The 13572-nt window shown below is 43.5% G+C and overlaps 1 protein-coding gene across 1 annotated transcript in view; it reads left to right on the forward strand.

Moving 5' to 3' along the window:
- SYN2 (synapsin II) overlaps positions 1–13572 on the forward strand; it is a 352644-nt gene that overhangs the window by 189217 nt on the left and 149855 nt on the right. Inside the window, exons 4-5 of the mRNA XM_015420237.1 lie at positions 8650–8707; positions 10576–10667. Coding sequence (XP_015275723.1) covers positions 8650–8707; positions 10576–10667 — 150 coding nt within the window. The remainder of the gene's footprint in view (positions 1–8649; positions 8708–10575; positions 10668–13572) is intronic.

Raw genomic sequence — 13572 nt, forward strand, 5'->3', positions numbered from 1 at the left:
CTCTGAGTGGGTCTCCAGGATTTCAGGGAAAGGTATTTTGCATCACCTCCTACCTGATCCTTATAACTGAAGGTGCCAAGGATTGAACCTGGGGCCTTCTGCACGCAAAGCAGATACTCTGCCATGGAGCTATGGCCTCTTCCCTTAAAGGGGTTCAACAAAAGACTTTTAAAATTTCCAGAGACACTTTAAAATTTTCTTTTGCCCTGTATGCAACCCAGAAAGAACATTGGCAAGAAATGTGCACTCTGTATATGTTCATGCCCTTCATTTTGCTGTTTCTTAAAATGGTGTGGTACAGTTTCAAAGGGACAACTAACTGGAATGTCTAAAAGGAATGACAGGATTGCCCATTGGAAACAATGGAAGAGACTTGAAGGCCCATTGGAGATAATGGGAGCCAGGAATACCAATTGACTTGCATGGGCTCCACTGAAATACATTGCAGCACAAAAAAAGTTGCAAAAAAAATGTGGAATGGTTTTTCCATTAAGGTCTTTGGGCCCAGATAGGCTACTCTGGGATGTGAATGACAGCCCCCAGAGTGGAAAGACAGTCCCTAGGGGTGTAGCCTAAGCGGTGGGTGTTGCCTTCTGACACACTTCTGGTGATGTCAGGGGGTGTGGCATATGCAAATAAGTTATGCTAGTGAGTTATGCTAATGAGCTCCTGCGCCTCTTTTTCTAAAAAATGACCCCTGCTAAAGGCTATTCAGAGGCCACCTGGCAAACAGCCCTTCTGTCTCCAGAACTTCACCCAGTCCTTTTGTGTGCACAACTGTCTTTCCTGCTTTATCCCTCAGGATATCGAGATAAACCCATCATACATTCGAATTATTAATGATCCTTCCTGGACTGGTCAGCAATATTCAATTGACATCCAGTTCAGTTTCTGTTTTCATTTAATCTAAGTGGTTTCTTCCCTTAATAGTTGCTTGATATTATTAATGAACTGAATGAGGACAAATACAACATGGTTGCACTTACCTGTAACTGATGTTCGTAGAGTGTTATGTATACATGGACACTGCATATGTGCTGGCCTGCCACAGATATTCCAACTGAAAGGTGATATGATAACCATCTTCAAGTACTTGAAGGGCTGTCATATAGAGGATGGTATGTTGCCCCAGAAGGTTAGACCGGAAGCAATGGGTTGAAATTAAATCAGAAGAGTTTTCAGCTAAACATTAGGAAGAACTTCCCGACAGTTAGAGCGATTCCTCAGTGGAACAGGCTTCCTCAGGGGGTGATGGGTCCTCCTTCTTTAGACGTTTTCAGACAGAGGCTAGATGGCCATCTGACAGCAATGCTGATTCTGTGATCTTAGGCAGATCATGGAAAGGAGGGCAAGAAGGGTTGCATCCATGCTTAGTTCTCATGTCCCTTTATTAAACACCCAGGGAGATGCTGATTGCCACACTGGGGTCAGGCAACAATTTTTCTCCTGGCCAGTTTGGCCAGGGATCCTGGAGGTTTTTTGCCATCTTCTGGGCATGGAGATGGGGGTCACTGGGGTGGTGGGGGAGGTAGTTGTGAACTTCCTGTATTTTTCAGGGGGTTGTACCAAATGACCCTGGAGATTCCTTCAAACTGTATGATTCTATGATTCTAAATAAGTAGTTTGGGCAGGTTGATAACATTTAAGCAACTTCCTGTTTGTTAGGTTAGGCAGGGTTCCGACAGTGATTGTTCCTCCTCTGTTATACCTGTAATGATAGTTGTCATATTTCACTAAAAAATACAAAGTAGACTGCAAGAGTCGTCGTCCCTCCAGTGGTGGTATGTTTTCTAAGGCTCAGCACAGGGTGATGGTCTTAGGCCAAGTCTACCGAGATAGAGGACTGGGGTGGGTAGACCTGTTCTCCAGAGGCCAAGTCCACCAATATAATGGAAAGGGGTGGGTAAGACCTGTTCTCCGGAGGGCAGGTCTTCCAATATAATGGAAAGGGGTGGGTAGACCTATTCTCTGGAGACCAAGTCTACCAATATAGTGGAAAGGGGTGGGTAGACCTGTTCTCTGGAGGCCAGGTCTACCAATATAGTGGGAAGGGGTGGGTAGACCTGTTCTCTGGAGGCCAGGTCTACCAATATAGTGGAAAGGGGTGGGTAGATCTGTTCTCCAGAGGACAGGTCTACCAATATAGTGGACTGAGGCAGGTAGACCTGTTCTCTGGAGGACAGGTCTACCAATACAGTGGAAAGGGGTGGGTAAAATTTGATTTGATTCTATTTATTCTTAATATACAGTTTAAGTATAATTTAAAAGAATTTATTCTGTGATTTTTATAAGGTTATAGGAATCTTCTAAAAACCTAATTTACGCTATAGTTAAATGTGGACTCACTCACAACTTTAATGCTACTAACTTTTTCACTCATGAGGTAGAATTTCTGCTCTCAACACTGTGGAGCTTAGAGGGAACATTGTCCAGAACTGCCTTATACTGAATCAGACCCTTGGTCCATCTAAGTCAGTGTTTTCTGCTCCGACTGGCAGTGGCTGTCCAGAGTCTCAGGCCAAGATCTTTAACTCATTACCTGATCCTATTCACTGGGGATGCAACACATTGAACTTGGAGCCTTCTGCATGCCACCAGATTCTCTACCAGTGAGCCACAGCCCCTCCCTGTAGATGAATGTTTTCCTGAAATGAAAAAGTCATGATCCCACTGCTGCTGCCTCCCTCATTTCTGGATCCATAAGCAAAGTCATGGATTAAAAGACACATGAACCATATAATTTACTATATTGTCTACACAGAACCACCTTCAGTGCCTTTTCCCTATGTGGCATGATCCTTTTGTAGTCTCTTTTCCTCAAGGAGTTTCAAAAATGTCAAGATTTGTAGAATGATAGATTCTGGCCTGATAGTGTTTCATTGACTGTGTGGTATGAATCCTGGAATCCTGAACAATGATCCTACCAAAACCCATGGATTTCAGTATGGTAGCACACAACTCAAGTTGCCTGAAGTTGCCTGAGGAAAAAGGTCTCTGAAAAATCCAAATTTGTATTAATTAGTAGATTTATAGGGAACCAATGTGACCATAAATTGTCCACAGTTAATGTGCTAGTTGTAAATATATTGATGGAAGTTGTATATCGAAGACATTATCAAATACTTCTAAGCTCTTGATTACTTCTCTTCCATTGGAATAGGCATTGAAAGTGATTAACTATTTTGGGCCCATTCTCTGTGAAGGGTTATAAAAATGCTTCAGTAACTAAAAATATCTTGAGAAAATATTGTGACTTATAGTATCATGCTAGCTTACAGCAAGTTCTATAAACCAGCAAAGAAAATTGTTCAAAGTTGAGAAAAGTACCTTTGTACTTGTACAAATTATAGATTGTAGTTCCAAAATAGTTTCTGCAGCCAGATTTGTCTAAAAGCGGCACTAAATTAGGCACTAAATAGATTTACTTCAGTTTTGATAACAAGATTAAATGGAAGCATTTTACACTCCAAAGATGAAATAATATTGATTATGTTTCTACTACATCATTAATTCATTTTCATGTTCCTTGATAATCATTCCATCCAAAGATAACAAGAAACTATATTTGATATCTTAAATTCATCAACGAAATCATCAGTGATAGATGGATGAGAATTGGGGAGACAGAGAGAACAAAAATATTCGAAGGCAGAAACATATACTGGCCCCACTGCTGGACCTCCTGACGGCACCTGGTATTTTTGGCCACTGTGTGACAGAGTGTTGGGCTAGATGGGCCATTGGCCTGATCCAACATTGGCTTCTCTTATGTTCTTATGTCTCATTGCTTTCCTTTCACGCCATATATTTTTGTAGATGTGCTGCCGAAGCATATTTATGCACTGCAGACTCTGTAATCATTCAATGGGTACTTGCCTCTCTCATTCAGACATTTGAACCCACATGGGGAAATACTTGGGTCTATGTTAAGCTGTCAGTGGTCAAATGCTAACTGAGATTGCATGGTATCTATCATATGATATAAGCTAAATGTACCACTAAATGCCAACTATCAAATATTATCAAATATCTTCCTGACAACTCTGAGTTTTGTGGAAGTCTGTTAGGGTCCCTCAGTACAATCAGCTAATGCGGGACAAGCTTCCCTGAAAGCCAGCTTGTTCAAAACTGTCACCTTTCATTCTCAGTTTCAGTTTTATGCACATGCACAATTTCACATACGCTTGTATAATTTCACAGCAATATTTGAGTTTGAAAACTGAGACTGGGAACTCTTCTGTTTGGGTAATGCAAGTTAAATCACTAAGAATCTGTCTAGTTGTATTGGCTGCAAAAAGAAGAAACTGTGAGGTAACTGCGCTAGAAAATATTTCAATAAAAATCATCCACTTTCGGAAGAAGAATAGTATCGAAACGATAGAACATTGCGGAGACCATCGTCACACTATTTTCAACTGCCCTGTGCATTTACATGATTTTTTGTACACTTTTTTGTATAAATATTGTGATAGTTATTGAAATATTTTCTAGCGCAGTTACCTCACAGTTTCTTCTTTTTGTGGTCTGTTCTGTGTGTCTGTTGTGGGGAGGGGAAGGGAAAGGAGTTTGTGAGCCGCTCTGAGACTCCAAGTGAAGGGCGGGGTATAAATCCAATCTCTTCTTCTCTTCTTCTCTGTCCCAGCACTCAGGGGAGGGGCAGGGGCAGGAATGTGTCTATGGGAAGAACAAACAGCGGAGATCAGGAGAGAACAGCAGACAGGCTTCAGAATGAGATCTGGCTGGAAGAAAACTTGAGCCACAGAAACGCTCCCTCTAGGCAGCTGATGTGGGGTAGTGGACCTGCAACTCTGCGGGGATTCCTCTAGACTTCCACCCGTGCGCAGCTCTACCAGGATACTGGGCATCAAGGGAAACAATAACAAGAAACCAGAAGGCTCCGGGGCTTTCTCCTTCCAAGGGTAACCAACCCAGGTAAACAGTATCCCTTGGCGCTTCTTACCCCATGAAGAAGCAGGTAATATAGAAGAGAAGAAGAAGAGATTGGATTTATACCCCACCCTTCACTTAGCGTCTCAGAGCGGCTTACAATCTCCTTTCCCTTCCCTTCCCCACAACAGACACCCGGTGAGGTGGGTGGGGCTGAGAGAACTCTTGACAGAAACTGCTCTTTTTCAAGAAGAAGAAAAAGAGATTGGATTTATACCCCCACCCTTCACTTGGCGTCTCAGAGTGGCTTACAAACTCCTTCCCCTTCCCCTCCCCACAGCAGACACCCTGTGAGGTAAAAGAAGAAGAAAAAGAGATTGGATTTATACCCCACCCTTCACTACCCAAAGGAGTCTCAGAGTGGCTTACAAACTCCTTTCCCTTCCCCTCCCCACAACAGACACCCTGGGAGGTAGGTGGGGCTGAGAGAGCTCTGACAGAAACTGCTCTTTTTCAAGGACAGCTGTGCCAAAGCTTGTGACTGACCCAAGGTCATCCAGCCAGGTGCAAGTGGAGGAGTGGGGAATCAAACCCGGTTCTCCCCGATTAGAGTCCGCGCACTTAACCACCACACCAAAGTGGCTCTTTTTCAAGAACAGGTGTGCCAGAACTATGGCTTGGCCAAGGTCATCCAGCCAGGTGCAAGTGGAGGAGTGGGGGAATCAAACCCGGTTCTCCCAGATTAGAGTCCGCGCACTTAACCACCACACCAAAGCGGCTCTTTTTCAAGAACAGCTGTGCCAGAACTGGCTTGACCAAGGTCATCCAGCAGGTGCAAGTGGAGGAGTGGAGGAATCAAACCCGGTTCTCCCAGATTAGAGTCTGCACATGTAACCACCACACCAAAGTGGCTCTTTTTCAAGAACAGGTGTGCCAGAACTATGGCTTGCCCAAGGTCATCCAGGAGGTGCAAGTGGAGGACTGGGGAATCAAACCCGGTTCTCCCCGATTAGAGTCCACGCACTTAACCACCACACCAAAGTGGCTCTTTTTCAAGAACAGGTGTGCCAGAACTATAGCTTGGCCAAGGTCATCCAGCCAGGTGCAAGTGGAGGAGTGGGGAATCAAACCCGGTTTTCCCAGATTAGAGTCCGTGCACTTAACCACTGCACACAAACCCACAAGTCTTTCATCCAGAGAAGAATCAGTGTTTTCTCCTGCCCCTTATTCCAGCTCACCCTGACAGAAGGACCATTTCCCAGAGTCTAGCCTAGCCCTTGAACACCTCTTGGATGGCTGAGTGTCTCACTGGTGCCCTGCTGCAGAGGGGGTTGACCAGCCAAAATTCTTGACATGCGGCCCAGCCAATCGGCATGGATGATTAATCACATGTGATCCCAACTGGGAATCCTTTCTGGGCAACCACCAAAAGACGAGCTTTTATTCTCACTGGCACCCCCCTTAGCGGGATCTGAACCCACCCCCTCCTGGGACTGGGCCGTGGTCTTTCCCTCTGTTGTGTTGCCTGTGTGTGTGTGTGTGTGTACCCCTATTGCCTGGCAAAAGGATACCATTCCTCCCACCCTAACCCCAGTCAATACTCCCTCTAAGCTGTAGAATCTCGTGAGCAAAAATTCTACTTTGTGAGCTACCGGCATTAAAATTGTGAGCGAGTGATTTGGCTGCTGCATAAATCAGTTTGCTCTGGAGCCATCCCTCCCTGAGCGAAAACAAAAATGTGTGAGCCGGAGGCTAAAAAACTGTGAGCTGGCTCACACTAACTCAGCTTAGAGGGAACACTGACCCCACTGCAGGAGGGAGAACTTGGCATTGTGTTACAGCTGCCTCTGCCAAGTAAGCTTTGGAGGGGCGATGCGGTTGGAACAGCTGTGTTCTCTCCCGCAAGTCCACTTTGCAAAAAAACCCTGCTGTCGGTGGGTACTCGAACCCACAGCTGTGACCAATGTTCCATCTGAGCTGTGGAGTCTCATGAGCAAAAATTCTACTTTGTGAGCTACTGGCATTAAAGTTGTGAGCAAGCAATTTGGCTACAGCATAAATGAGTTTGCTCTGGAGCCATCCTTCCTGAGCTAAGGCAAAAATGTGTGAGCCGGAGGCTAAAAAACGTTGAGCTGGCTCACACTAACTCAGCTAAGAGGGAACACTGGCCGTGGCACTCTCCGGTTTGTTTGTCCAGGGGTGGTGTCGCTCACGCCAGGATCCTCGTCGTGATGTATGCCCACGTTCCATTTGACCCTCCTGGCCTTGGGTATGATACCAGGGTGTGTGGCAACCAGTGTTCCCTCTAAGCTGAGTTAGTGTGAGCTAGTTCACAGTTCTTTAGTCTCCAACTCACACATTTTTGTCTTAGCTCAGGAAAGATGGCTCCAGAGCAAACTAATGTATGCAGTAGCCAAATCGCTTGCTCACAACTTTAATACCAGTAGCTCACAAAGTAGATTTGTTGCTCACAAGACTCCACAGCTTAGAGGGAACATTGACTGTGACCATCATTTTTGAGCCACATTCCATAGTTGTATTGGCTGACAATATCATAATCACAAATAAAGCCTGCATTCTTTGATCACCAAATTACAGACTTTTAGCTTCTCTTCATACAATGCAATCACGAGCCATAAATATTAATTAACAATAACATACACTGAATTTTGCAGCAAATTTCACATGAAGTGAAGGGAAGTATGCATAATTTTCCTCTCCAGGCCACTGTAAAACTACTTAAATGTTGCTTTGTTAACGTTTCTCAAAAACTGGCAAGTTGCCACTCTCTTTTAAAGATTCATGCCCTGACAACCACTAGTTGTCTTGCATAGTGGCTATTAAGCAGTCAGGGGATCACAGTCATCACCAAATAAGACCTTATTGGAGCTTCTAAAGGCTTAATATTCCCCATTTTCATGTAAGGATGTAATTTAGAAGTTAGATGAATATATTTCATTATAGTTCCAAATGTCCCAAGTTAGTGTGCTGGGAATAATTAAGGACTGTTGATGTTTTTGTAAGCACTGAAGGCGCCACTTAAATTTGGAATGGGCCCAAGTTCTCAGTAATTGAATACATCAAAAGTTAGTCAAAGTTTAATTCTTTGAATCTGGGAATCCAAGAATATGCACCATAAAGTTACTTAAGAGTAAAACCCAAGCACAATCTTTTAAGCTGCAAACATTCAGGAAGATGTTAATGCTTTTAAACTTCAATTTGTAATGCTTCTGTGGAATTAAGCCACTGGAAGTACTCCTGAACTCATTTTGTTTAACATTTTGTTAGACTCCAGATGGCATAATTTAATGTTCAGTATTAGTGTTTATTTTCAAAGCTGAAGTCATTTGTTGAAACATGAATTGTGCCAGAGATTGGCTGTTTAATAATTACCTCATACAGCGGATGTTTACAAGGAAAAGGTGAATTTGAGCAGGAGTATTTCACCCTAATTGGAATACTGTCCATATGCCAATAAATAAAATAGATTCTAATTAGTTTTCAAGATCAGCCCTTCCCTATGTTGTAGATATATAAAACATATACAAAATGTAATGTTTTAGAATAGAGACATATAATATAATTGTTTTACTTTAGCTGTCTTTAACATAAAATCTATTTAATATGTTCAATTGAAAAAATATTTCCCAACTTGCTGAAGAATAAAAAATGCATTCTCAAACTTACTAGTGTATTAAGCATTGTGCAATTACCTGCAGTCAAACATCATATAATACTAATAATAATTCTTATATTTTTCAGGGTCAAGAGTTTCCGAGGGAAAAAAATCCATGGGGAATATGACATCAAAGTTGAACAGGTAATAAGTAACCAATTTGCTAAAGATTTTATGCACATAATTTCACTTCTAGAACATAAAAACCTGTATGCAGGTTGTCAAGAATGGAACAAATTGTAAGTGTGTGTGTTGTTAAGATGAATTTTGTTTAGTTTACTGAATTATGTCTATCAAATAATGAAATGTGTATTATACTGATGAACCATTTAGCACTTCGTGATCATCCAGTAAATAATAATGAGCAGGGCTATTTTTGGGCAGGAACGCACAGGAACGGATTTCTGGCTGCCTCCCAAGTTGGCCACGCCCAGCAGGAACTCATTAGCATAATAGGCCACACCCAATAGCAGAAACTCATTAGGATTGGCTACATTAGGGGTGTGTGACCTAACATGCAAAGGAGTTCCTGCTACAAAAAAGCCCTGGGTTTTGACAACAAACAAGGTAAACAGAATAACAAGCAAAAGGTGGGTGTGGCTGGATAACCACACTTCTGGTAATATGGGGGTGTGGCCTAATGTGCTAATGAGCTGTGCTGTCAGGGGTGTGGCCTAATATGCTAATGAGTTTCTGCTGTTGGGTGTGGCCTATTATGCTAATGAGTTCCTGCTGGGCTTTTTCTACAAAAAGAGCCCTGATTGAGTGTGTGGATGGGAATGTATCTGTTGTATACATTACTGTTCATCACTTTTTAAAACACCCTTTATTGTAAAAGAAGCAAAATAGATCAACTATCACCTAGGAACAAGTCGTGAACCCAAAGTGCCACAACAAATATATGTATTTATTTAAACAAAAAACAGTGGGCTAGGTCCTACAGGCCAGTGGTAGAGCACTATCATAATTTAGTGCTCTACAGCAAACTCTTTGTGCAGGTCTTCACAATGACATCACGTAAAACAATGGTTTAGTTAAGCTAACTATGGTGTATTTGTTGAGTCAATCATGGTTTGTGTGATCATCTGCAAACTGCGTTCTGGTTTCACAAACTAAAGGTGAAGTCTTTCAAGGCAAGAGATGGACAAAGCTGGTTTGTCATTGACTTGCTCTGCATAGGAGCTCCAGACTTCCTTTGTGGATTGCCATCCCAGTTACTAACCCTTCTGAGCTCTGACAAGATCAGGCTAGTCTGGATTATTAGGAGTGCTATTTTCACAAACTAGCTATAGTTAAAATAAACAGTGGTTTTTTATATGTTGGATCTCAGCCTTTGCCTGGGAGGAGCTTCAACAATGCCCTTCCACTAAATAGAAACAGTCTTTCTGCTAGCAGAAAAGCCTTTCTGCCACGCAAAAGCTCTGTAGGATCCAACTCATTATAATGCAATTTACATAAAATCTGTGCAGCTGGTGACAGTGTTCTGGTGCCAGCCTGGAAGTTTGAGTTCTTATAATAAAAAGTTGTTAGAAGAAGCCAACATTGATTATGTATAATATTTAGAATAATTTATATCAAGTTTTTTTTCTTAAAGATCCCTTTCAAATAACCATTTTACCACACATTTGACCAAACATCGGTATGTAGTAAAAATCCTTTTCATTTAGCATGATAATTTTTGTTAATTTGTTTGAATGTTTTTATCCTGCTTTTCTCCCATTCCAGGTACTTAATACAGCTTAAGAAATCTGAATACAACAAAATATAAATTAAATAAATATAAATAAAATTAAATAAATAAATAAAATACAACTTAAATAAAATTCATACAGCCCAACAGACCCATATACCTGTACACTAATTCCACCACCACAATTCACACAAGGGCAGTATTTGGGCTAAGAGTATATAGACCTGACAACCTAAACCTGCCTAAAGGCATTAACAGTTTAGAAGTATGTAAACATAGTCTAATCTAACATGTTTATTAATGCTGGACCTTTTTCTTTCAGGCCCAATTTTCAGAGGTCAATTTGATAGCTCATGCTGATGGCAATTATGCCGTAGACATACAAGCCTTCCGAAATGGGACTAAAATTGTCAGGTAAGTTTCCTCCCCCCTCATCCTTCAAAACTAAAAATAACACAAATCAGCATGATTCGGTTCAGGGTGGTCCAGAACCGAACCCCAAACCAAGCCAAACAGGCCCCACCTGAACTGAACCAGTCTGGGAAGTTTGGTTCCCTCTTTCTCCCAGCCATGGCTAGTTTCCACTAGAGTTAGGACCTTTTCATGTGACATAAATAGGGTAAATCCTACTTTTGTAATGCAAATTAATAAGCATCTGCAGCCTCTCAGGTTATGCAAAAGTCTCAGACATTGATATTCTTCCAGATAATTCCAGTCACAAAATAAGACTATCCAAACTAAGACAGTGTAGCTTTGGGGGCAGAAAATCTAAGACTCACCCCTAGGGTTCTCAAACCTTCCACTCTGGCTCAGTAGGGTGGTGGAGGAAAATGGGGGGGGAACCGGCATCACTCTGACACCGTGACATCACTTCTGGGAGGATCCCAAAGTCATGTCATAGTGTCAGGGCAACACTCTAGGATTTCACCCAAACTTTATGATAAAACTATTCAGTTTGGGTGGAATCCTAATCATCAACCCAGTGCGATGACACAACTTCTGGGTCCATGCCAAAAGCAACACCAGGGAGTCAAATGATGCCAATTAACATGTCCTACTCCCCTCAAAGCTCACACTAGGTGCCAGGGTTGGGCTGGCAACCCCAGATGCCCCACATTTCTATCTATTAATATTTATATATCGAATGTATTGATACCACTCTCTGTAGGCATAATTCAATTGCTCCTTCAAGCAGCTGCATTGTTTGCTCCCATTGCTTTTCCAGTTACAAAGAATTAGAGGAGAGGGCTTTAGAAAACTATAAACTGGTATCTGTAGTAGTCATTTCTTAGAATATCATTCTACTGTAATGAGTTATTGCTGTGAAAGGAACTCTGAACATTTAGTACTAGGCCCTCCTTCGAATTGACTCTTCTTATTGATAACAGGTGCTTATTGATGAGGACTATACATTATGGCCCAATTCATAAGAAACCCTTAGTAAGGATGGGCATGAGCCTAAAAAAGGTGATTTGGTTCAGGGTGGTCCCAGAACCGAACCCCAAACCAAACAGCCCCCACCTGAACTGAACCAGTCTAGGCAGTTTGGTTCCCTCTTTCTCCCAGCCATGACTAGTTTCTTGTGATCTGCCCTGAGCCCGGGTGGAATAAAAACCTCAAAATAAATAAATAAATAAAAGTTTAACTGCATGCTGTACCATTTCTAGTATTCTATGCTTGTTTCAAATTCCTGTGGTCCTAGTGCATTGTTTATTAGATGTCTCATCCCATTGATCACATCAACTTACTCTGTGTAATCCACCTTGAGTCTCAATGAGAAAAGCAAACTATATAGTAAGTAAATAAATTATAGCATAGTTGCTGTGAGGATGAGCTGAGTCCCTGGTTCAAATAGTACTTAAGTAAGCTGTGAATTCCTTTGGCCTTGCTGTTGTCTCCCAGCCTCTCTTTAGGGTGTAGGGATAACAGCAATAACAGCACTCATAAATGTAATGGGATTGATTTAAAAATTACTGTGATAATATATGGTGGATCTGTGGCCATGCCAAGTGTGGCAGACGAAGATCACCAGGCACAGAAGTGGCAGGGCAGGGTATTCGTGCTCTTTGGGAAGGGGAAGGTATAGCGGTGGGAACAGGCGGAAATGGAAGGGAAGGGGGCAGAGAAACAGAGAAGCTCGGCCTCCTTCCAGCCTGCGTCCCATCCCAAAGGTGACAGACAGTGGGGCAAGGAAGAAAAACCCTTCTCCGACAATGGTGCTGTGCAACGCTAGGTCCATAAATAATAAGACCTCCGTCCTTCGAAATTTCCTGTTGGAACAGGACATGGACCTGGCGTGCGTGACCGAGACCTGGGTGCGAGATGGGGAGACAGTAGCGCTCTCCCAGATGGCTCCCCCCGGTTTCCCCCGGTTTCTTGGTGCTTCACCAATCCCGGACAATGGGGTGGGGGGGAGGAGTGGCGCTGTTCGGGAGGCTTATTCCTTCAGGGCCCTCCCAGTTGCTAGGATCTCGGGCATTGAGTGTGCGGGCTTTGTGTGGGAAGCTGGGGAGAGTTTGGCTGTCTGGCTAGTGTACCGTTTGCCCAACGCACCGGTGGACAGCCTGCCATCCCTGGTGGAGGCCATGTCGGGCTGGGCATTGGAATACCCCAGGCTGCTGGTTCTGGGGGATTTCAATGTCCATGCCGATTATGCGACCTCCTCCCGATCAGTGGACCTAGCTTCGTCCATGGCGGCGCTGGGACTCTCCCAATATGTAACAGCCCCCACTCATCAGGCCGGTCACACGCTTGATTTGATCTTCGCGGCTGGGATTTCTCGTTCCATTCTGGATTATTTCAGTCCACTCAGCCTAGAGGAAGTTGACAGACTGATCTCTACTGTACGCCCAACCACTTACAGCCTTGATCCGTGCCCCTCTTGGCTGATTAAAGCTGGCCGAGAGGGGTTTCGAGGTTCCCTTCGGGATATTGTTAACAGGTCCCTCTCTGAGGGCCTATTCCCAGGGGCTCTCAAGGAAGTGATGGCCCGCCCCCTCTTAAAAAACCATCCCTGGATCCAGCCGAATTGGCCAACTATCGGCCAGTTTCCAATTCGCCCTATTTGGGCAAATTAATAGAGGTGGTGATACAGTTGCAGGCATTTCTGGATGACACTTCCACGCTAGATCCGTTCCAGGCCCGGGCCACGGGACTGAGACAACACCGGTCGCCCTCACAGATGATCACCGAAGGCACCTGGATTGGGGCGGGACGGCGGTGCTTCTGTTGTTGGACCTGTCAGCAGTGTTCGATATGGTCGATCACCAGTTGCTCGCCCACCGCCCCGCCCCGCCTTGCCGACGTGGGAGTTCGGGCG

Source organism: Gekko japonicus, unplaced genomic scaffold (genome assembly GCF_001447785.1).
Source record: "Gekko japonicus isolate JY-2015 unplaced genomic scaffold, Gekko_japonicus_V1.1 scaffold254, whole genome shotgun sequence".
NCBI classification, from domain to species: domain Eukaryota; kingdom Metazoa; phylum Chordata; class Lepidosauria; order Squamata; family Gekkonidae; genus Gekko; species Gekko japonicus.